This window comes from Cucurbita pepo, chromosome LG11 (genome assembly GCF_002806865.2).
Source record: "Cucurbita pepo subsp. pepo cultivar mu-cu-16 chromosome LG11, ASM280686v2, whole genome shotgun sequence".
In the NCBI taxonomy this organism is placed as follows: domain Eukaryota; kingdom Viridiplantae; phylum Streptophyta; class Magnoliopsida; order Cucurbitales; family Cucurbitaceae; genus Cucurbita; species Cucurbita pepo.
The window spans coordinates 5,137,249-5,162,822 of record NC_036648.1 but is presented as its reverse complement, the minus strand read 5'-3'; the positions used below and the strand labels follow the sequence as shown (position 1 = coordinate 5,162,822).

Sequence of the window (25,574 nt, the reverse complement as noted above, 5' to 3'; positions counted from 1 at the left end):
CCCCCCCCCCCTCAAGTTTTTCCTTTGCTTCTTTCCCTTGTTTCGATATAGTTTGATCGTGGGTCAAATCCAACACATGCAATGTTTGCAGCACCTCCTACACTGCCTTTGCCGAGCCCTTCTCTACCAACATGAGAAGAACGTCCTTCGAGATTGCTTGGTAGATAGCGGTAAGAGCCATCCTGTCCTTACGTTCCTCAACATCACCATGCTCGATGGCGTCCCACACGCCTTGTGCCTATAGGTTAACACGCATCTTTATCGACCATGCTGCGTAATTACTCTTCGTGAGTAACAGGTATTGGAGTGTTACACTCCCCTTCTTTCCACTCTTTATTGTTGTCATATCTCCTCCGACAACTTCGTCTGTCGATGACATTTGTTTTGGCATCCTAGCTTTGATATTTATTGGGGAGAAAACAGTAACCAGCTTCTTAAACTTTCTCTTCCCGTTAAAAACCACTAACAATTTTTCTAATTAAAGCACTCAAACTTAATAACAATTCTCTTAAATTACTCAAAGTTAGTTACTTATTCAGAAAGAGTTCATCCATGTAACCCTTGGGGACAGTGCTGGATGAATATAGTAGTACGTATGTTCTTACCCAAGTAGTAATGGGCCGATTTCATTAGTCTTCTTCCTCAATTGGACATTGGTTAAGAAGCATAAATTCACAACATAAGGGAATAACTGGTAGAGTAGAAGAATGATTCTTGTGGTTCTAGATTCACCTTTGCATGTCTTTAGCTTCTTGCTTATAAACCCACAATCTCTTTTATTTAACATTACATACCTTATATACAACACTACCATTTACACATTCCCATCATAAAATAAAACCACCTTTTCAAAGAAACTCGATCAACTCTGATCCAAATCCACTTCCACTTCCACTTCCACTTCCACTTCCAGTTGCTGCATCATTCAAGTCGACCATTCTGAACTCCTCTTGATTATTCTCATTACTTTCTTGCATTGTTAATCTCTTACAATCTCCCTCAGAAACAGAGCTGCTCTGTTCTGACAAACATGAGCTCTCACATCCAGAGCTCACCATTGAAGCCAATTGAGAGAGCTCTTCCAGTGCTTCTGAACAACAACCGTACCCTGCAATTGTCTCTTCTGCCTTTCTCAACACTCTCTTTAAGTACTTCCCTTGTGCTTCAATTCTCAGCTGTAAATGCCTTTGTACCTCTATTTGCTCCTGCAGCCTCTTCTCTACTTCCATTTGCATTTCCATAACATCCCATATCTTCTTTCTCCTTCAATTGTTCATCCAAACAATATAAACACAAAGCAATGTCTACACAACAAAAGGCAAATTCAAAACAGAGATGGGTTTTTACTCTTTCGTGTTATGATTTTGACCCACATCGCTGTTTTCCACGTCCAATTTCCCACCTTTTACCTGCATCTGTTTCAAGTCTTCAAAGAACAAAAGTAACTAAAAGTGAGAGAGATTGTTAATGAAGAGTTTTGTGATGGATTGATTGTATTGAGAATTAACCTTCCAGCTTGAGTTGGGCATTGGCTTCAGACTGCTGCATTTTTCCCAATCTAAATTTCTGGCTCATAAACAAACATAATTAACTTTCAAGAACAAATGGGCATGTTTTTTATAATTTGATATTGCATAGAATAGAAGAAGAACCTGTAAATGGCTCTTGAGGTGGTACAGCCTAAGCCCAGTGATACCCATAACTCTCATCAAGCTCTTAGGAGTGGCCTCTGCAACAAACCAACAAAAAATAATGAAACACAAAGAAAAGGAGAAAGAAGGAAGATGTAATAGAAGAGAAAGAAAACAGAACTATGTGCTCCACCGAGATGATTGACAGCCTCCTCAAATCTGTGATGAAGCTCCGGAGTCCATTTCAGCCTTGGCTTTGCATCAGTAGACAAAACCAAGTTGATGTGGTGATGATTCTGCATAATTCTGTTTTTGTTTAGAACAAAATGGGATTTGGTCGTGTTTATATGTCCGTCGGATGTTGTCAGGAGAGATTGGTGGGGTAAGGCTATGTTGGAAGGGAATATATGCTCTCATCAGCTGAGACTCTTTCTTTCCTTTCTATTCGATTGCTTCCCGATTATATTACGTTCATACAAACTTTTACATTGTTTAAAATTTTGATGTTTGACTTGAAAGGATGAGAGAATCTCCAAAAAGAAAGATGCAGCGTTGCAAGGGAGGAGTGTTAAAAGCAGAGAAAAAAGTGTAAGGTTTGTTGTTGATATACCAAAACCCATCATGGAATCACTTTGTTTGAAAGGATGAGGAGCTTTTAAAGTAATTTGATTGCGATTATGGATATTTGTTTTGCTGATTCAAAATGGGTCATTCCTGTTTTTGTTGAGTGTGATTCTTTTTGTTCTTTTCAAAGGATGAAGGAATCAAACAAAAACTTATCCCTTTCTTTTTCTCATTTCAACCAAAACCACCATCATACTAACTCATTCGTAGACGTGTACTCTCTTCACTCAACTGGTTAAGACGTATACTCTTGATTAATAAGTCAAATGTTCTATAAACTCCAATATATATATATTTTCAGTAAACTAAGCACCTGAGATAGTGAGTGATGATCAATGGTCTAGACTTAGTGCTCCTAGAAATTGGATTAGCCTTCAAGAGCTAGTCTTGAGCGTTCTACAATGCGAAATGAGATTACTGCATTACCAAGTAATAGCAGCATATAAGCAATATGATCGAGCCAAGCTTAGGGTAGATAACATAGCGCATTGAGGAACCCAAGTGCCTTTATTTGGTGGAATGGTCGGTGGTCTTCTGAACAAGGCATTTGCGCTATAAACTCATCCTGAAGAGTGTGGGACCACGTAAGTAACTTTGTAGCTGGCAAGCTCACAAGGTCACTCTCCTAGATTCAGAATAACTCTATGGCTCTATGGAAGGGTATGCTAGTTAACCTTCCACAAATGATGTCCATACCAATAGGTGTCATACTGTCCTATAGGCTTTTATGAGGTAGTGTCTCAACCCAATATACCGATCATTCAGTGCTCTGGCATAGCAAGCTGACTAAGTGAAGAGAACAATAAAGTTAATTCACCCCGAGCTAAGATACGTCCAGTAGACTCATAATGTTAAAAATTGGTGAACAACCTCCACCAAACCCATATTGAGTTTCTGATAGACAAGAGAACCACTCGAAACTTTAAGTCCTCCCCATAAGCTCAAATAGCAATAGAAATTGGTTCGAAATTTCTCAAGGCTAAAGAAAAGCTAGTGTGGTTATAGAGGAGATGTCTCGGGGCACTAATTCTATTTGTATATTTTGGGTCCTTTATGTTTTGTTTGAAGTTGTATCTCAAACTCATTCTACATTCGTAAATAAACTTGAAGAACGTTGGCTTATACCGGATTTAGATTTATTTTTAATTATGGTATTGTGTTTAATTTGCACAAAATGTTACTTATTTAACAAGGTATGCATGCATGTTAAGAAATGAAATAAAGGGGAAACAAAAGAAGAGAAGAAAAAGAAGATTAAATGCGATCGAATTCCATCCATCTTTGAATGGAATCAAAATCCAATCATTTCATTTTACAAAGCAACATTTTTCCTTTCAAACCCCTTTCATTTCTTTGCATTTTGCTTCATTATAACCCAAACTTTCCTCCCCATGACAGTGATTCCTAACATGATATCAAATGATATCAAAAATTCTCAAAGTGTCGAATAAAGAATTTTGAACAAATGGTGTACTTTGTTTAGAGTTTTTAAACTCGATTAACATACCGATGTGGAGATCCATGATTCCTAACAGTTTCGAGCGAGATAACGTTATTGATGGGTAGAACAGCTTTAAGAAAGGTGGGAGAAATTGTTAGAGCTTAAGCAACTTTCAACATAATGTGGGGCGAAGGTTTGAAAAACAAGTTAAAAAGAAAGAAAGAAAGAGAAAGAGGGATTGAAGTGGGTTTCCCCTTTAGTGAGAGAGGTAATGGCGTAGTTTGGTTCAACACCTTTATCTTTACTTTAATATATTCCATATGAGGTAAAGGAGATTCCGGGGATGATGCCTAATGCTAATGCCCCTCATCCCCACTACTCTTACCTCCAAACTCAATCAAGATCCAAAGGTGAATGATTCTTGTTCGTAAATCAATTATTGTGTTTGGAGAGGGAGGGGCCATATCACAACAAACTAACTCCTTTTTTGAAACAACAATCAAACTAAAATTCACATTCAATTGTTTAATTCAAATTACATATACTTTACGTTCATTTGTGTGGTTAAAAAGAGATTTTTGAACGTCACGCCGTAATTAAGTATAGAAAACGGCGGAGAGAAGACACTCTACATATTTCAAACTTTTATTCTAAATTGACAAATAAAAGGTGAAATAGTGAATGAGATGTTCTAAATTTACCATTAAAAGGTAGGGGGAAAAACAAAGCTGAAGTAAAATAGTGAATGAGAAAGACGCGTAGGAAAGGAGAAAAAGGAAGAAAAGAGAAAGTTGGAGAAGGGCTATTATTAGATTTGACCTATTGAATTAGTGATGATATTTTAATAGTTATGTATGTGGTTGCATAATGGGTTTTGTGGTTGGTATCCATTCCAGTTTCAGCTTTCATCCATGTGTCTATCTTCGTCACACCCGTCCATGCATCTATTTTTGTGCACGCGGCCATCGAGGGAGGAATCGTGTACAAAACGACCAGAAAGAACATGCACTATCCTACGAGTGTGAGGATATGGGTTAAGATCCAGCTGTTAGGAATGAATGTTCTATTCGTGCAGTGGAAGCATTTGAATTGTTTAGAATTGTCTATGAAAACTAACACTTGAGCAAACTTATATGGAAGACATATGGAAAAAGCTTTGGTGAGTCTTTATTCAATTTGTTCCAACTCCTCTAATGGTACTTCTTCGTGATTGCGTAGTGTCATGGTCATGCTTATCAGAGTGTGTTACACATGGTATGCCAATTCCTTGTGCCTATTTCATGTTGTATTACTTTATCGCTTTTTTGATATATTATTTTATTTTTTATATTTTCTATGTGTATGACTGATCCGAACCAAGTCATCTCTATGAGACACTATGAACTTGAAAAAAGTTGTGAAGAATATTGTTCAAATTACCATAAGATGAAGTCAAGTTCTATGAAAGTTGAACTCAAGTTGCTATCAATTCTACGTTAAGAAGATTCAAGTCTCATTTATGCAACAAGAGCTTCAAGATGCTTCAAATGTAGCTTCGTTTGTTCTTAAATTGCTACAAATTTATGACCGATGATAATCTAAAGTCATGGTATTTCTTTATTGTATTTTAAGGTTTTTATTTACTTAACATTAAATTTATATAGTGGCTAATTATTGTCATAAAATATATATAGTGACAAATTAGGGTCATAAAATATGAAAATTACAACTCTTGGAATGACTCCCATACGGTTAAAGAGTTTTTATTTTGAGGCTATATAAAGCCATGTATCTTATCTTTGTAAAGCAGACTTGGACAATGCAGCAAAAGGAGCATTTGTGCTTTCCTTTAGCCAATGACTAAGTTTCTTTGCAATTATATGTAGTTTAGATTTCATTCCGATGACATGATCAATTTTGCTTGTAGAGTAATTCAAATCTCAAACAAAGTGTTCTTAGTTTTGAGATATTCGATCAACAAGGTAATCTGAAGTTTACTTCTCTTGTAGTGATTCCTTGTCATTTGGTATCAAAGCTTTTCCTTGGGTTGATTGCTTATCGTTTGGTATCAAAGCTTTCTCATAGGTTAATTTCTTATCATTTGGTATTAGAACTTTCCCTTGAGTTGATGATTCCTTATCATTTGGTATCAAATCTTTTCCTTGGATTGATTCCTTACCCTTTGGTATCAAGCTTTTCCTTGGATTGATTACTTATCATTTGATATCAGAGCTCTAGGATCAAGATCATATATTCTATATCAATAATGGAAGCTGACTATCCTAAAGGATTTTCTATATCAATAGACAAGAGTCTGATATGGAACGGTTAACTATGCGTACTTAAAAATGAGTTTATATCAACATAAAGAGTTGCTTTTTGAGGCCCACGACTCGCCATATACTATCCACCCTAGGAGTACCAAGATGTACTAGGATTTCTAGTCTTGTTATTGGAGGCAAGGGATGAAGTAATACATAAATGAGTATGTAGGTCAATGCTTGATCTGCCAACATATCAAGGCACCAAGACATCGTCCATCAGGACTCTTACAACCCCTTAGTCTCCCCTACAGAAATGGGAGTACATTACCATGGACTTTATTTCAGAGTTGCCTAATACCAAGAAGGGCTTCACCGTCATATGAGTTATCATCGGCAGATTGACCAAGTCTACCAACTTCATCCTAGGAAAGATAATATGTTCAGTAGACAAGTAAGCCCAACTGTACATGGAAGAGATAGTTTGAGTACATAGAGTCCTTGTATCAATAGTATGAGATTGAGATGGAAGATTCATGTCACACTTTTGGAAGATCCTACAAAAGGCACTTCGAACACTACTAAGGTTTAGTACGACCTTCTATTCTCAAACTACCGGTCAGAAAATGTAATACCTAAAATAAGAATAAGTCGCTCATGTAAGACTCAAAGGATCTAAGGTAAGGAATTAAGAGATGTAAGCACTGACAAAGGTTTGAAGCAAGTCATTTCAATACCCTAACAAGTAATTTTAGGGACTTGAGGCCTTTGGAGAAAGATGAAAAAAAAAAAAAGTCATTTTTCCAATATTTAAGAAAATTTCTAAATTTTTAATTCTTTAATTAGAAGATCCTCAAGATTGATCAACAAAAAAAAAATGAAAATTTTTAGAAAATTTTTAGATTTTTTGAAAATGGAAAATTACCAAACTACCCTTGGCCTCGAGATATTTATAAAAATGCCACGGATCAGAAAATAAGATATGTGACTATGAGCAGTAATTAGGAAATCCTTCAAATCTTCAAATCTTCAAATCCAATTGTTGGATCTTCATCAAATTTGAGCATGTTCTAGAGGAGGCACAGCACATCACATCCACTGGCCAGAGTTCAAATTGGAAGTCGATAGCTCACTAATCCAAGATGATATTTCTGAAAAATATTTAGAAAATTCAATCTCCAAATTACGAAAAATCTAGGACGAACCCTCCTATTCATTATAATTTCATAATTATTGAAATCTAGGACGAACAAAGAGAGGGATTGCTCTTCCTAGCTTTTAATTGGGTTTGGACTTCTATTACTTAGATCTTCATCGTTCATAGAAATTCTTAAGTTTCTTTTGTTATCCGAGACATAATCATGCCTCCCATTTGCCTTTTCCGTCACATTCATATTTTAATAATTGACTATGGATTTTTCACTTAATTTCAAACATTATTTTGCCGGCTCTTTTGGACCACACCTCCACTTATTCATTTTATTCTTATTCTTATTATTTTATATCGTTATAATGTTAGAATTTAATTTTTTAGAAATTAGGTTGGTACAACATTTTATTATATTATATTAGACGTTTACATTTTTTTTTAATTATATTGTAAAACGGAAATTATGCATTACAAAATTCCATAACCATTTAAAAAAAAAAACTAAAAAAAGGAAAAACAATTCTCGTAGAAAACCCGATGTTGATGGTGTTAAAAACCCAACAGATGTAACCCTAGTTTTCTACTAACCTAAAGTCGCTATCAAATGTATAACGTAACTTCTTAGGTGGAAATATTCATTTAAAACGAATTCATTAGCAATTTCATTAACGTACATGTTTAGGAATGGGTCTTAAAGTAGTATAAAAGAAATATTAAAGTAAAGATAGTTAAATGTAAAAATAACAATACCTACACTAACTTAAGATCTACTAAAATAAATACAACTACCTTAGGCAAGTTCCAAGGTCTTTATTGCGACGTTGTCGTCAATCGTATCGGGTTGTCACGCCTTTACACCTTTACCTGAAATATAAAAGTAGTACATGGGTTGAGTATTTTAAGAAATACGGTAACTCACTCCACTGTTGGGGTCAGGGGAGGCAAACACATGCAATCATAATTTGAGAGGTATCATTTAAAATCATCATGAAGGTGGCCTTTAGTTCGGACAAATTGGTTGTGTAGCACTTCCCTACACATGACCCACATGGGCAAGCATGGACTTACCAGACGGGCTCGCACACCCACTAAGCGTGTATGATCAAGCTAGTTGGCTATAGCCAAATATCCTGAGGTACAACAAATCCTCGTATGTCATGCAAAGCATGATGATGACGATCATCATTATAATGTACGTGTCCCGTACTCTTCATAAAAGAAGAAGTATCCCAATGTAAATGAACATACGTTATGCATGAGGTCCCTATACTTATAAATTTAAATCATTTATGTGGCACAACCCCACACATCGTTCACATATTATCATAAGTAACCTGCATGCTAAGTTTTCATACCTTCATCAATCATAACATCATTTAGGGGTTTTGTATCAGAAAACTTTCATTATCATAAGGCATGTAACGATTCAGAACAAAAAAAATCATGGTCGCCGGAAAATGCGAGATTTTCAGCAAAACGCCAGGAATTTCTAGTCTCCGACTAACCCACGACACCATGCCCCCTCAATGCTCAAAATCACCCCAAAACCTTCTATCATTTTGGAACAACAGAACATTAATGGATGTGGAAGAAAACTAACGCCAATGGTGTGCATGTTGAGGTAGTTAGTTAGTATTTTTCGTTGTTATTAGTTAGTTTGTTAGTTACCTTTTCTTGTTATTAATTTTGATGAATTTCTCTTATAAAAGGGATTATACCGTATCAGTAATAAATGATCATTTTTGGTATCTTTGCAAAGTCATTGAAATTTACAGTTAACAGTGCCGTTCCGAAGAATGCAAACCGGCAAAGACAAACCGAACCCTACCTCTCATTTTAAGACACCCAATGAACCACGAATAATTCTCAAACGTTCCCCACGCACAACTACTCATCATGAGCTCACCTGCAAGAAAAATAAAGGTGACATATAGAAAGAAAACGATGGAATATGAACAGTTTACCCCGTTGGCTAAACGTCGGTGAGACGAAAACTCCCTTCCTTCAGGTGTATCAAATTAGTGCAACGCTATGGAAGAAAGGACTAACGAGCCATGGAACACCTTGATGCACACGATTAATTACCACTAAAATGATGTCATAGCGTTGTTGGCCAAGAGGATGGACTTGTTGCTAGAACAACCTTGGTTGGCAGTGGAAGAGATCAAACTCAAACCTTTAGTGAGTACCGAGGAGGAGGAGGGCTACTGGATAAGGAAGAATGGTGGTTGGCAGTGGAAGAGATCAAACTCAAAAAAATGATGATTTTAAATGTTTTCGGCATTTATATTAAAGATGATGTTTTCTTTTAAGAGTTATATTTCTGCATTAGAGATGAACATAGGATGTTAGTAGCAATTCTAAGTATGTAGAAATTTAGGGTCGTTACAATACAACATGACATGTTTTCTTTTAAGAGTTATATTTCCGCATTAGAGATCAGCATGAGACGTTATACAACATGACATCTCAAACATGCACAATATTGTAACATGAGATATCATCGTACTATATCATATCATCCTAATACATCTCATATCATTATATCATAATGCATCATCATCATATCATAGCATCATAATACATCACATCATCATAACATAATGCATCATCATAACACATCATAATATCTTAGCAAATCACATCATTATAACATATTACGTCATCACAGTACATCATATCAACATACATGACATATGCAAGGATTACTAGGCACGTGTCATCATACATATGACAAGTCTTTCAACTAAGTTGATAGTATGACCACTTACTTAGTTAGCCTAGGCCGAAACTACTACAACTCCTTGATGCTAGGTTAACGCTGCTTTCTGAAATTTAATTCTACGTAATGAGTTCCACAATCCTAAATTAGCATTCTAATATGGGAATTGGCTCAACTAATATAACATAAAATATTAAATATCAATTTGAACACTTCAAAATTTCTTTCAAATAAATTGAACTTTTTAGCGTTACTATGAGTTAATAAGGGGACCTTATGGACCTACAAATTATAAGCTCCAATTATACAAAATTAATTAATTAAACTTTTTAATTAATCAATTTTCATTCATTAACTATAGATCACTCCACTATAGACCTAGAGTTGCACTCTTATGCACTGTAGGACAGGTTATGTCCATTGATATAATCATTACAAGCAAGTCGATCATTCACGAGTTGTTTAGAATTACAGCTGGGTCAAAAGTCCATTTTACCCCTGTAATTACATCTTTCACCTTAAGTACCACTGATTCTCTAATGAACAATTTATTTATGATCCAATCATAAACCAATTCCCTCTCGGGCCAATGAGAGGGTGGGGCCCCATTGTTCAAGTCCCAAAATCAATACTTAAGAGAACAACTCATCTACTTTCTTTATATGGAAAGGAGTGAATTTCATCTCATGATATTATGTTCTCAACTCCCTATTTGGTCAAGTCTCCAAAATGGTAGGCATATTGAATCGGCTAAAAGAGTCGTTCTCACCCATGTAAATTAAAGGACAAGCCTTCACAGGCAGGAGTTCATAACTCACTCAGGATTAAGATCGAGTCGCATATGATCATCATGTGAAATATTAATCTTCTCAATTAATGGATTTATAAAAAGAGATTAAATATTTCTTGGTCCAGTCTTATACAAACTCATTGTATAGGATACCCCCACTTACATGTCTTCATATGAACGATTTGGATCAAATCATTTGTAGCGATTACAAAGTGGGCCGTATCAATAGTGTTACCTGGATAAGGCACCCAACCTTATACATATACTATAGACTCTTTAGGTTATTACTTAAACACGATCCTTTTATATGTCAACCACATACTGTTCAAGAATACATTAATAACCTTGGATTTTCATACAATGAATAACAATTAAATTACAAATAAAATAATGAAAATTATTGTTAAAAATTAAATAATTAATTACGAGGTTTTAGGGCATAAATCCCACCAATTCGTAACTAGAGATGGGTCAATTTATCGTTTTACCCCTGAAGTTACTTCTTGTTCCTTATGTTCCATTGATTCTCTAATGAACAATTGGTTTGCGGTCCAACCACCAAACCGAATCCCTCTCAAACCAATGAGAGGGTGGGGCTCCTTATTCAAGACCTAGAGTTAGTACTTAAGGGAACAACCTCTCTACTATCTCTAAAAGTGGGTAGGAGTGAATTTCATCTTGCACCCTATGTCCCTAGCTATTTGCCCAGTCTTACCCTTGAAATGGGAGGCTTATTGAGTCGACGAACTCGAGCCACTCTCACCCATGCAAATCTAAGGATAATTCTGAATAAACAGGAGTTCATGGTTAGCTCAAGATTAAGATCGAGTTACCTAGGTCATCGAATGAAAAAAATCAGTCTCAACAGTAAACGACATTAAAAAGTGAGAGTGGTTTTCTTCATGGTCCGATCTTATGCAATACTCATTGCATAAGATCGGACCATGAAGAAAATCACTCATTGCATAGGACGCCCCTACTCACATGTCTCCGCATGTACAATATAGTGATCACATTGTTTATATCATATATAAAAGTGGGCCGCATCCATAGTGTTCCCAGGGTAAGGTACTCAGTCTTATCCCTATATTATAGATCATTTTGACTATATACTTGAACTTGAAACACTTTTATGTCGCTACATATAGTCAGAATGTTCTTAGTTTATTGAATATAAATTAATAATCGTAAAATTCACTTTATTCAATAACAATCTTTACTGAATAAACATCAATAATANTAGCTATTTGCCCAGTCTTACCCTTGAAATGGGAGGCTTATTGAGTCGACGAACTCGAGCCACTCTCACCCATGCAAATCTAAGGATAATTCTGAATAAACAGGAGTTCATGGTTAGCTCAAGATTAAGATCGAGTTACCTAGGTCATCGAATGAAAAAAATCAGTCTCAACAGTAAACGACATTAAAAAGTGAGAGTGGTTTTCTTCATGGTCCGATCTTATGCAATACTCATTGCATAAGATCGGACCATGAAGAAAATCACTCATTGCATAGGACGCCCCTACTCACATGTCTCCGCATGTACAATATAGTGATCACATTGTTTATATCATATATAAAAGTGGGCCGCATCCATAGTGTTCCCAGGGTAAGGTACTCAGTCTTATCCCTATATTATAGATCATTTTGACTATATACTTGAACTTGAAACACTTTTATGTCGCTACATATAGTCAGAATGTTCTTAGTTTATTGAATATAAATTAATAATCGTAAAATTCACTTTATTCAATAACAATCTTTACTGAATAAACATCAATAATAACTTTATTGAAAAATAGAATATGTTTTTGTTTACCAACTATGAGTTTTAGGACATAAAACCCAATATATAATTTATTGATTCCTAGATTTTCAGCCCTTCTGAAGTCGTTTCTGCCCTTATTTTTTCATTATGAGGTTAGTATAGTCTTTAATAGTCATACCAGATTGTGTTAGGGTCTTCCTTTATTAACTAACATGAGGCTTAGCTAGAATAGGTTATGAAAGGTTTCTAAATATGTTATGTGGTTCTTATAGGATGTAATTAACCATTGGAATTAAATTGTTGTGAGTGACTTCGGCCAAGGCCATTGAGGTAAGTGATCTTACTGTTGGAATTAGCTTATTAAGTGTTGTATGATGGTGCGTGCCTTGTGGCCCCTGCATGTACCATATTTATGTGATATAACTATGTGATGTATAGATTGTGTTGACTGCCGACTGTTTATGTTATGTGATGTATGGATTAAGTTGACTGTTGACTGTTATGTTATGAAACACTTATGGAATTGGAACGTATTTTCATGTTATATGATATGTCATGTAATGTAAGTTATCTGATATGCCATGTAATGTAAGAAATGTATATGTAATGTTAGTAATGCTTATGTAATGTCATGTTAGGTATGTTAAGGGACCTCATGCATATATGTATGTCACTTGCATCGGGATACTTCTCCTTTAAGTTATGAAATGATGAAATACAATATTTATGTTTGTCATGATATCATGCGAGCCTTTTCTGTTCTGTGGTGTCTGGCAACGTGTAATACGTTGTGCCCGACCAAACCAAGCCTAGAAGTACGTATACGAGCCTGCCTGGTGGGTCCATGTGCGCGTACATGGGCCATGAGTGAAGGAGTACAACACATCCAACCCTACCCATAATAGAAAAGCACTCAAGGTCATGTAAAGTTTACGAAAAGTTAGTTCCCGGTCATATGTTGTATGTGTTTGCATTTCTAACCCCAACAGTGGGGTGACTTACTGAGTATACTCAAGTCACGTACTACCTACATTTTTCAGGTAAAGGCAAGACACCAATGTACGGCTGACGGTGAAGCTGAGGACACCATGAAAGTTGAGGAGGGGGCATTATTAGTAGTTTACGTTTATTTGACTATTAAGTTAAAGCATTGTACATTATTTTTATTTAGATTTTTTTTTAATTTAGTTACTGAACGTTTTATTCTTAGATACATGTTTGGTTTGGATTTTTAGACCTTTATGTTAAGACTACATTGTGTTTTCCAAAGTTATTTATGATGAGCTTCTGCTTAATAATTTATTTATGCATGGGTGACGTCACTAATTAGGTTTAGAAAATTAGAGGCATTACAACATCACATCATCATAACATAATGCATCATCATAACACATCATAATATCTTAGCAAATCACATCATTATAACATATTATGTCATCACAGTACATCATATCAACATACATGACATATGCAAGGATTACTAGGCACGTGTCATCATACATATGACAAGTCTTTCAACTGAGCTGATAGTATGGCCACTTACTTAGTTAGCCTAGGCCGAAACTACTACGACTCCTTGATGTTAGCTTAACGCTGCTTTCTGAAGTTTAATTCTACTTGAGTTCCACCATTATAAATTAGCATTCTAATATGGGAATTGGCTCAACTAATATAACATAAAATAATTTAAACTAACTCCTAATAATCTAAACCAACTAAACTTAATTTTGCATAAAATAATTTAAACTAGACTCCAAAAATTTAAACTAACTAAAAGGTAGTCACACTAACCTTTCGAAGAGTTGCAACTAGTACAAAAGGGTCCGAGCGTATGATTGTTGGACTCATTAAGCAGAATTAAATTTCAGAGAGCAATGTTAAACTAGCATCAAAGAGTTGCAGTAACTTTGGCCTAAGCCAACCAAGTACATGGCCTTACTATCAGCTCAGTTGGAAGACTTGTCGTAAATATGACGACACGAGCCAAAAGTGGTGTTGGCACGTATCATTTACGCTTTACATGTTGTGATGAGGTTTAGCTAAATTATGGTAACCTTAATTGACGATGACATAATGAGGATGATATAATGATTATGTGGTATGTTATGATAACATTCTATGATGATGTGTGATATCATTATAACGTTATTTGAGGATGATATGATGATGTTGATATAATGATGATGATGTAATGACGATAACATTATTTGAGGAAGATATTAATAAAATTTTGAAAATTAAAATGTATTTTTAATTAATTTTGTTTTAAAATAATTATTTCCATACAAAACACAAAGTTAGATTATGTTGGAATTAATTAATTTGAAGTGATTGGAGGAACATTATGTTAACAATGGATTTTGTTTTGAATTACATGATTTATTATTATTTAGTGTATACACAATAATTCCAAACCCACAAACAGAGCAATGGATTCTAACCCTCAAATCTCGTATCGTTATTGAAAGAAAAGGCAACCCAAATCTCCCTCGCCCTCCTTGCCTCCACTCCGACGCCGTTTTCCTTCTCATCAACGGGCATCTTGTACCGACAAACCGGACATGTCCCATGGATGCCAAGCCATTTCTGTATACAATCGCGATGGAATTTGTGTGTGCAGGGCAGTTGGTTGGCTAAACAACCCATCTCCCACTCGTTCAAACAGATGGGGCACTCGCAAGGCAGCTCCTCTGCCTTGACCTGAACGGTGGGAAGCGCTTGTATGGACGCCTTGGAGGCCGATGGGTGGCCCTCCTTCCCACCCAAATCGCGCAATAGAGCTTCCAACCTCGAACGTCCCTCGATCACAATCATACTCTGTGTAACAAGGTTCACCACCAGTATCCTCTCGCTTCCATTTTCGTTTTCCATTCTCGATTTGAGAAGAGAGACAGGTCTCTGTGTTTCTGAGGAAATTTCAGGGGAATTGGGTTTCTCAACCCATGGATTTGGATATAACCTCAAACGGTATTATGAAGAAGCTGTGGGCGAACCCCACAATCAGGAAGGATCTGGAACTTCTCCGGATCACAACTTGGACATTTTAAGTGTCTTTCATCACGTATATCATATCATAACACATCTCATAACATACGTATCATTTCGTAAGCATATCATAGTCATCATTTCATAAACACACCCAAATATCAGAGTCATATTGTTTCATAAACATTTCATACATTTTCTCATCTATTCTTTATTTTTCTATTTTCATCGTCTTCTTTTCTTATTTTGCCGTCCATTGGTTAAAATTTAATCAACTATGTATAGACTTGTTCATCCATGGAAGACATCAATTTAAGATGTGGGTTTGTTTTTAATTAACTAATTAATTTATATTTCTCTTTTTTTATACATAATTTAAATTTAATTCTTCATTATTTTCATATAAAATTTTGCAAGTTTTGTGTTAATTAGACTAATATACAACAATTAATACTCCGTTTGCTCGTCATGAGTATATACTTTTCATATATATATATATATACACATAAGAAGATTAGATGTAAGGATTATAAATAAATTGAAAGTTTTGCAATAGAAAATAGGATCTTTGATCGTTTGACACCGTCGTATGATCGTGTTGTTTTGGTTAAAATTTCATGTTAGCCTTTAACTTCTAACCAAATCTTCTAAAAGATTAAAATAATGTTAATATCGAACGCATTCCGAGTACCTTAACATGTATCAACAGCTCTTTTAACATGTATTTGAGTAATTTATCAGCCATATGTTGATGAACTGAATGAAGTTCTTACGATCCCAACAAACTGGACAATAAACAGCAAAATCTTTGAAGGAAAGACGGTACACATGAAGAAATCCCCTACTTTTCCTTCTAAGTATTGGCCTTGTTTTCCATATGAAAACAAAAAGAATCCAGAGATTACAGCAGCAAATTGTTTGTATCGACACGACGAGAGGGAAGTAGAAGAAAGGTTTTCCATGTATGAACAACATAGTATTATTACATGTTTGGTTGTGGTTCAAACAGCAGGGTGGGGGTGAGGGTGAGGGTGTGGGTGTGGGTGAGGGTGAGGGTGTGGGTGTGGGTGAGGGTGAGGGTGAGGGTGAGGGTGAGGGTGTGGGTGTGGGTGTGGGTGTGGGTGTGGGTGTGGGTGAGGGGCGAGGGGCGGTCCTGCTGATGCAATTGCAAATTGTAAACCTCTATGCTGTCCATGTTGTAGCACAAACGCCACTTGTGTTGCAGCCAGTGCTGCCGCCTCCTGTTGGTTCACAACCACCACACTTGTATTCAATTCAAGTGTCAACAACATTCTTAAAGACCAACAATTTTGCCTACCCCCTACACAAACATCCTTGCTTTCTACAATATATACCAAAATATCTACTTATTTAAGAGATGGCAACACCTAAAGAACATAATCACCAACCAACCTGTCTTTGTCGACGACGTTGCAGGATACTGATGGCCCAAGCCATGATGTAGCATGGTAGAAGAAAACCAGCAGCACGAAGCAAGAAAATCTGTCAAAGGTACATCCAGATTATAAATATCCATCCGATTATACTATTGTTCTTTCAAATTTAAGAAAACAAATTCCCATCTCGCTTACAGAGAAAAAGGCAGATGCGTCATCATCACCGTCTGGATCCGTTATGGTCAATGCGTGTCGAAGAAGGAGAAGGGCTAATAGCTAGCCAGTATAATCAAATAGTTCATCAATCATCAGAGTTTCATGGAAAATACAAGAGTTGTACGAACTAAAATAAGAAAGAAAACTTACAATAAGGGCAGCTGATCGGCAAAATGCAGCTCCACTATCATTTGAAGCAGCATAATCATCATACTCAGCTTCCAAGAAATTACGTTCTGCCTCCGCAATGGCCAATAGCCGAGTATCTCTAAGGTCTAACGGGTTACCAGCGATAGTCCATCGTCCCCTGTGCATATCCACATCCAGGTCAATATTTCAAATGCGTGTACAAATTACATGAAAATAAAACGGTTGTGGGTGTTCAGATGCATGATTATTGATAAAGCCATTCACATGCAAATTGCAAATAACAAAAAGGTTGAACTTACTCCATATCAATCACAGTTTCTTCAGAACGAGGGGGTGCAGTATATCCAGGTTGATAAGACTGGCAATTGAATAAATCGTACCAGAATATCAATCAATGAGGAATTAAAACAAGAAAAACATCATCAGAAAAGAAACTGCAAATGAAAATCACATGATGTCGATACCATTCAACATAACATGAAACACGTAAAGATAAAGGGGAAAGAATCACAGACAGAGGAGAAAAAGAGTCGAATGTCCTGAACTGAGAGCCCCACGCTCAAAATTTGGTAAGACTAAAACATCGAACCAACTTTTCATTTAACAAACGAAGTTCCAACAGCGAGAGATATGTCTTAAGACATAAGTCTGAGGAAACATCAATGCCTCATCCATCATCACACTTCAACACGAATGAACTTGCATCTTCATGGTAGACACTCCTTACCTCTACCATCTCTGACAGACAGCATATTCGAAGTAGCATCCACATTACTTTTGGTTGAGCATGAGGAAGGAAGAATCCACCAATTGACATGCTGCTCATCTTCTCCTCAAGGAGTTGGGACAATCTTCTATGAAGTCAGATTCAAACTATCCAAAAAGGAATCCAGCCCATTGCAAAAAGATCCAAATAATTGTGTGCGCTATAGTAAACCACTGACCACTGTTATGGTTTTCTCAGAGATGGATGTATCAAAGGAAAAGATGAACAAAAGGAATGGCTCGGAGAGGATAGACAAAAGAGATTGGTCGAGAGTAGAGACAATCAGACAAGTGCGAAGAGAAGTAAACGGGCAAGAGTCTCCAATCATCCATGAGGTTTCTAAAGTAGCAAAGTCTCGTTCTCGAGTTTTACAGTTTTCTCCTACAACAGCAACCCTAGCAAATTGTGAATCATATGGTTTTCTCCCTCTCATTCGTAAGCGTTCATTTTTTATGCACATTTTAAATCACTAATAATGAAAATTTCGAACTACCGGTGTAAAGCATGCCTTTTTTCAAAATTCGAAGAGTAATGAGTTCAACAAAAATATACTAGGAGGAAAACTTGCACGGAAGCTAAAGTATAAAGATAATATTAGCAACTTATTTGAAATTTTTTTATAAAATAATACTATAATAGTTGAAATATCAAATCAAAACATCATGCATACCTGATGACATATCTCACAAGTTATGTCTCCTTTCTCATTGCACCAATGTTGAACGCACTTCCTATGAGCATACTGAACACAAACATTCATCAGACACGTGCAAAAGATTAATAAACAAGCACGCCCGATAAATTTTCCTATACTAGATCATATTGGTCAATAATTCTAAGGGCATAACCAAACTTAGTTACATTCTGGAGAGAAAAAAAAAAAATAGAGTTCATGGATCACTATAATTCTACCATGACATCATGAATGATAATCATAATTCGTGTCAAGTTTTATCAAGCCACTTTATAACTCAGACACAGCACATACCACCACATAACAGCTCATAAAATTTCCCATCGATCATAGAAATTTATGCAAACAAAAGAGTTTAGGCAAAAGCGTTACTCTTATCACGAAACTATTAGACGGGAGATGATATTAAACGTCACATACGAAGCATTGGGGAAAATTTTATAAAGAAATATTCAATTGACCAAACAAAGAATAAAAGAAATGACCACCAAACAACAAATTATTTCGTGCACTTCATTCCAGTCCTCCCCGCATCAATGATATAAATCCTCTCAAGATATGAGCATGTCAATTCTCAACAAGACACTGTAAAATTTAGGCAAACTCAAATCCATCACAGTTTTGGAAAATACTAGATAAACTTGTTATTTTATGTCCTTTTCCAGCTTGCTTCCGCGAAAACTAAACCACATTGGAAGCAACACAAAAATTGACCAAAAAAAAACAAAAATCAAAGCAATAAACATAGACTTGAACCCATCCCAAAGACAGTAAAAGGAAGAAAGTTACTAAACCCAAATGAACCAGTATGAAAGAACTATATCCAAAGCTTCCAATTCAGCAAAAACAGCATTCATAAATCCAACGCCATGAAAGAAAACAGAGTCAAATCAACAAACTATGGTAAAAGGGTGTCCCCTGTGTATTCACGTATTAATTTAAGAAGCAACAGAAAAGGGTGAGGCGTCAATACCTTAAGACTACCACTACATGCGCAGGGAGTTTCTAAATTATTGAGAGTGTCTTCTTCCTGACAAATGCGACACTCCGCCGCCTGAATCAGAGGGTCCTCCTCATTGGGTGCATCCTGCTCCACCGTCCGATCATCCGCAGTGGCAGTAGAAGACGAAGGAATAGCCGCAGCCGAGTCAGAAACACCCTCACGCGGTGCGGAAGGAATCGGGTCAACCGGGTCGGACACAGGTTGAACTGGAGCAACTGGTGGAATCAAATGGTCAACATACAGGACAAGATGATCGCTCATTGTCCTGAAAACCCCTATATCACCAAAAACCCAACTCAGGCGATCAAGTCAAGAAAAGAAAGAAACCCAACAGAGGCGAATGGATGAATTAGAGGAGGAAAAGAAGCGAGAAAGAAGAGGAATAGAGTGAATTGAGAAGACAAAAAAAAAAAAAAAAAAAAAAAAAAAAAANCAAAGGTGGAAGAGGAAGAGAAAACGCGTTAGGTGCGGAATGGAAAGGAAAATGGAAGATGGGTAAGTCCGCGTTTTGTACAAGATTCCACAAAAAAACTAAAAAAAGAAGGAATTTGGAGGCGAGTGGAGCTGGTTGGCTATGTATAGCCGGAGTTTTCTTCGCTCCAAACTTCCTCCATTCCAATCCAACGCCCTCAACCTTGTTTTCATAAATGCGTCGCCGCTGCGCCTCAAGTCAATATCTACGCACTGTGCCCGCCTCACCTTTACCAATTTTCTTTTTTCTTTTTAATTTTGAATTCAAATCTTACAAATCTTTAACTTCCAATTCTTCCATGCTTTTATCGATGAAAAATGAATGTTTGCTGAATCTTTTTGGCCTCGTGTAACAAGTTCAGGTGAAACTTGTGGAACACTATAATCCTTATCAACTTGCATATCTCTTCGGAAAAAAAATATGGTAAAGATCATTCCATGTAATTTTATTTTCTTTTGAGATAGGAATCACTTCTGATGAGAAATACATCTCAACTCAATCATCCCACTAAAAAAGAAGTTTCTTCAATCCTTTCTTAAAGCAAGGTTGAAATTTTTTTTTTTCTCAATTCTTCTTCATCAAGCTTCCCCCTCCCCTCCAACTTCAATTTATCGATTAATACATCTAAAAAACTCAAAGGTATAAGATTTATTTTTCTATCATCTTTTGTGTAATAACTCAAAAATTAGAAAATTAAAAAAAAAAAAAAAAAAAATTGTCCCACATCCCGATAAGTGGGGGTTGGCCTCCACTGTAAAAGGGAGACCCCTTACTTCATTTTAACATCTCACTTGAACCATTGGAGCGAGTCGGAGAATACACTTTCTGACAGCTCAAGACCAACATGATATAAACCAAGAGACATCAATCATACAATATACTTCAACGAAGATGTGAAGAAAATGTTGCTAAAATTATCAAAAGATATTTTAATTCATGCCACATTGAAGAAAGAAAGTTTCATTATTATAAATTTTGGATGGATTACAATTTAGAGTAATTTGGAATTATTGTATTTCATTAATATATTTTAAGGCTTTTTATTTACTTGAGATTACATTTACCTAATGGTTAATTATGATCATAAAATATGAATGTTACAACTCTTAGAATATTAGTTTCATTTTGCCAGAATGGTTAATTATGATCCTAAAGTATGAATGTTACCGCTCTTAGAATATTAGTTTCATTTGGAGGCTAAAGTCATGTATGTTGTATTTTACTTGGAAAATGTAGTAAAATGAGCATTTGTGCTCTTCTTTAGCCAATAGTTAAGTTTCTTTGCAATTTTATGTAATTTAGGTTGCATGTAGAATCATTCAAGCTCGACATGATCAATCTTGCTTATGGAGTGATTCGAATCTCAAACAAGTGTTTTTGCCTTGAGATATTTGATCAAAAAATTCATTCAAGCTAGACATGATCGATTCTTACTTGTAGAGTGATTCGAATCTCAAACAATGTTTTTGCCTTGAAATATTCGATCAACAAGGTAATCTGAATCTTACTTCCCTTGTAGTGATTTCCTTATCATTCGGCATCAGACTTTTCCCTTGGGCTGATTTCATATTAGAGCTTTCCCTTGGGTTGATTCCTTATTTCAACATCTTGGTTGATCTGACTTTGTTCTGATATGCTCGGACCCTTTCCTCCTAATTTCAATTTTTCAAAAGTGTTTAAGGTTAGTACGACCATCTTTTGGCTAGTTAAATTTTTTGGAGTGAAGTTTAAATTGTACGACCACCTTTTGGCTAGTTAAATTTTTGGAGTCAAGTTAAAATTACTAGGAGTAGGTGTAAATTATTTTAGGCAAAACTAGGTGAACCAATTCCGATGGTAGAATTTTAATTTATGATTGTTGGACTCCTCAGGCAGAATTAAAATTCAGAGAGCAGTCTTAAACTAACGTCAAGGGGTCATAGAAGCTTCGGCCTAGGCCAACCAAGTAAGTGTCCCTACCGTTGTTTGGTTATAATTGTGTGCTTTATGATGACACGTGTTCGTGGCTTCACACGTGTCATATGCCCATATAAACAAACTGTTATGAAATGATATGTATATGTTATGATATGTGAATGTTATGTTGTATTTGATGAATTGATATGTTTATGATATGATATGTTAAGCTATGATCTGTTGAACGTGTGCTCAAGATGTGATATGTGACTGTTATGATATATGATATGATGTGATGTGTGTATGATGTGTATGATTATGTCTGGAAGCATGAAAACATTATGATATGACATATGTGTAACATGAATGATATGATATATTGACATGCAAAATGACGAATTGGCATGAAATACAACCCCGATACACGCATTAAAGATATGAGAAAAGATATGAAAAATGATATGATATGAAGAAGACGCTAGCGGGATTGTATTAAATGATAATGAAAATGAAAAAATGTTGGGACCTCATGCATTATTGTATACTTATGCAACAAGGGATACCCCTACTCCTTCATGATAGTACAGACGCGTGCATTACGAGGCACAGAAACGATCATTATGTTTATCATAATGATGTCGTGACAGTCGCTATTCCTAACGGGTGTCTGGCATCAATAGCTACTAAAGAATACTCGCCCGATTAGAAAGGGGCCCAAGAGGTGTGCAAATCGACTGGTGGGTCCATACTCGCATGTGTGGATCGTTGTAGGGAAATCAAGTACACATCCAAATTGTCCCCTAGGATAACCATCGTAGGAAAATAGACTGTTATGATAAGTTTCATTCATGAAATTGTATGTGTAACATTTAACCTCGATATGGAGTTGCATACTGAGTATTTCTTAAATTACTCAAGTCATGTGGTACTTTCATTTTTCAGGTAAAGGCAAGACACCCTTGTACGGCTGACGACGGCGCCGCAATTCGAGACTATGACACATGCATAGGGTAGTTGCATTTAATTTCTTACACTTAGGTTAGAATAGAATGTTTTTAACTTCAATGTTTATTTATTTCATTTAGTATTGCGATGTGTCGTTTTAAAGATGTTTTCAAACACACAAGTCCATGTCAGTGTTTTAAGATGAAGTTTATGTTTTATGATAAAGTTTAAATACTTATTCCCGCACAATATGATTACGTTATGATGACGGTAGCGACTCTAAGTAAATAGAAATTTAGGGTCATTACATTTTATAAAAGAATAACTATTCAAATCATCGTCAAACATGATCTTCCTGTCAAATTGTTAAGACCGGCCAAGTAATATGTTTTCAATAAACATAGGTAAATCTTTATCTTTGTACTTTTACCAAGTAAAAAAAAATTAAACCTTGAGAAACTACCTTCATTGTTCTACTATCAAAAAGCCATTGAAGCTTGTAACGTATAGTGGTGGGTTGAAATTGCAACTTTTTTTTATCAACATGGTACTTATTAGGTGCACATTCTACTATCAATAATAACATGAGTACAAGGAGTAAGTTATCTACGACATAAGAAATTACCAAAACTCCCCTCCCCTAGGATGACATTTTGGGACGAATATTGTCTTATGTATACCATGCTTTATATGACTAGAGGATTAACCCTTAACAAAGCATATGCAAGAGAACCCAGTTAGGAATGGACCTATGTACAGTTGAAGAATCTTAGCATTTGTACACCCACGGAATGGATTAGCCTTAACGCTTTAAGAGTTAGTCCTAAACGTCCTGACAAGGAGGGACAAGATTTAAATAGCTTAAACGCCCATAAGAACCTAGTAAACCTCCATGACATCTAAGAATGATCAAGGTACCTCTCCAAGTTATTAGCAGTATGAACAATGTCATAAGAGTCTCTACTACTATTTCCACTCTGATACCAATATTGTCAAGCTAGACCTAGAATGATTAGGGTAGTGCGTTAAGACGACTAGGTGCTCAAACCTTGTGAAAATGATCATGGGTCTTGTGAAAAGGGTCCTTGTGTTTCCATCTTGAGAGGGGATGTGGGGCCACATAGGTTTACCCAGTAGCTTGGCCGTATACGTGGGTGTGTTCTCCCAAACTTAGGTGACTGTATGGTTCTTTGGAAGAGGTCGCCATCTAACCTTTCATGGATGATACTCAAATTATGATAATGTGAGTTGACATGAAATTATGGTGTATTATGATGATATGATGTACTATGATGCTACGATAAACTAGGATGATGATGCATAATAACATGATGACATAAGATGTATGATGATGATATGACATAATATGATGATATCTCATGCTATGATGATGTGCATGTATGAGATATCACGTTGCATTATGACGAAGAGTTTTCTGATACACAACTCCTAAATGATGTTATAAATGATGAATGCATGAAGACTTATGCATGCATGTTACCTAGAGTAACATGTGAAGGATGTGTGAGGTCATGTCATATGAATGATTTAAGATGAAAATATAGGGACCTCATACTTATATGTTCATTTACATTGGGTTACTTCCCTTTTTATAATGATGTACTTCCACTTTTATATGATGAGTACGGACGCGTACACTATGATGATCATCATCGTCATGCCTTGCATGATATTTCAGGGTTTGCTGTACCTTAGGACATTCGGATACAACCAACTAGCCCGACTATGATGAGCGCAGGGGGTGTGCGAACCACTCATTGTGAGCCATGTGTAGGAAAGTACTACACATCCAATTTGTTCGAATTGGAGGCTACCTCTACGATGATTTTAAATTACAGGTCCCTAATCATGATTGCACATGTTACCCATGTGCTACTTCTATATTTCAAGTAAAGGCAATGGACATCGCAATTAAAGACCAGCATCTGATGGTTGTATTTAATTTTTGTATTTAATTTTTGTAATTCTTAAGTTGGTATAGAACATTACTAGTTTTATATTTTCTTATATTTATTTTAATATTTGCTTCATATGGTTTTAAGACCTTTTTATTAAAGGTGTAAGTTCATGACATTGTCCTACAGAATCTAGTTTTTCTTCAAGCAAATTCATACTCTATGGTCGAGTTTGGTGAGTTTGTAGAAGTGAGTTTGTATAAGAAAGGGATTATAGAGTTTGACATTTTAGCCTTCTAATAAATATGTAAATGGTCTAATAAATGATAAGAAGAAAAACGATAATTATTGCAATATCACTATTGTATTAAATTTGATTAGATTGCAATTCCTGGGCGTTATCTGTTCGCTGAGCACAATAGAAAGAAAGATAGCCTTGTATGAAAAGTTGGTAAAGTTGTCCTGTAATACATCCGTAAGCCTTCCATGTATTGCATTCGTTCGTCACGGAATGTGTACTAACCCCTATTGGAACTCCACTCCAACCAGGGTAATTTGACTTCTATGTACAAGTGGACCAGCCAGTCCGTCCGGTAATGGATTCTGTATTCAAGGCCGTCCTAGCTTTCCAATTTCTCTGTCCTAACAGCGTTCGAAGTCCTTGCAAACTTTAGATTCTTTCCTATCTCTCTTTTGAGTGTGGTATGAGTCTTTTAAAGAAAGGATGAACTAAAAGATAGAATTAAGTATAAGAGTAGAGTATAAAGA

General features: G+C 35.9%; 3 protein-coding genes across 3 annotated transcripts; all 3 read right to left on the bottom strand.

The window, feature by feature from the left end:
• Nucleotides 1–699: 699 nt before the first annotated feature.
• LOC111805767 (myb family transcription factor PHL8-like) lies at nucleotides 700–2,207 on the bottom strand. The gene is made up of 5 exons (XM_023690986.1): nucleotides 1,813–2,207; nucleotides 1,653–1,729; nucleotides 1,509–1,566; nucleotides 1,348–1,426; nucleotides 700–1,263 (listed from the first exon to the last, which is right to left on the bottom strand). Exons 1-5 carry the CDS (start codon nucleotides 1,931–1,933, stop codon nucleotides 849–851), a joined length of 750 nt encoding a protein of 249 aa, XP_023546754.1. The 5' UTR covers nucleotides 1,934–2,207; the 3' UTR covers nucleotides 700–848.
• A 12,523-nt stretch (nucleotides 2,208–14,730) lies between these two features.
• LOC111805733 (E3 ubiquitin-protein ligase RING1-like) lies at nucleotides 14,731–15,364 on the bottom strand. The gene has a single exon (XM_023690949.1). It carries the CDS (start codon nucleotides 15,235–15,237, stop codon nucleotides 14,803–14,805), a length of 435 nt encoding a protein of 144 aa, XP_023546717.1. The 5' UTR covers nucleotides 15,238–15,364; the 3' UTR covers nucleotides 14,731–14,802.
• Nucleotides 15,365–16,294: 930 nt separating this feature from the next.
• Nucleotides 16,295–20,003, bottom strand: LOC111806165. Its single transcript, XM_023691535.1, has 7 exons — nucleotides 19,548–20,003; nucleotides 18,551–18,622; nucleotides 17,414–17,472; nucleotides 17,115–17,271; nucleotides 16,944–17,024; nucleotides 16,765–16,854; nucleotides 16,295–16,592 (listed from the first exon to the last, which is right to left on the bottom strand). Exons 1-7 carry the CDS (start codon nucleotides 19,836–19,838, stop codon nucleotides 16,353–16,355), a joined length of 990 nt encoding a protein of 329 aa, XP_023547303.1. The 5' UTR covers nucleotides 19,839–20,003; the 3' UTR covers nucleotides 16,295–16,352.
• Nucleotides 20,004–25,574: the final 5,571 nt, after the last annotated feature.

Coding starts and splice junctions, on each gene's coding strand:
- LOC111806165 (XM_023691535.1), bottom strand. CDS start 19,838: ATGAGCGATCATCTTGTCCTGTATGTTGACCATTTGATTCCACCAGTT. Junction 18,623..19,547: donor CATGTAGTGGTAGTCTTAAG/GTATTGACGCCT, acceptor GTTTGTGTTCAG/TATGCTCATAGGAAGTGCGT. Junction 17,025..17,114: donor GCCGATCAGCTGCCCTTATT/GTAAGTTTTCTT, acceptor TATACTGGCTAG/CTATTAGCCCTTCTCCTTCT.
- LOC111805733 (XM_023690949.1), bottom strand. CDS start 15,237: ATGGAAAACGAAAATGGAAGCGAGAGGATACTGGTGGTGAACCTTGTT.
- LOC111805767 (XM_023690986.1), bottom strand. CDS start 1,933: ATGCAGAATCATCACCACATCAACTTGGTTTTGTCTACTGATGCAAAG. Junction 1,427..1,508: donor TGCCCAACTCAAGCTGGAAG/GTTAATTCTCAA, acceptor TGTTCTTTGAAG/ACTTGAAACAGATGCAGGTA. Junction 1,264..1,347: donor CAAAATCATAACACGAAAGA/GTAAAAACCCAT, acceptor GAACAATTGAAG/GAGAAAGAAGATATGGGATG.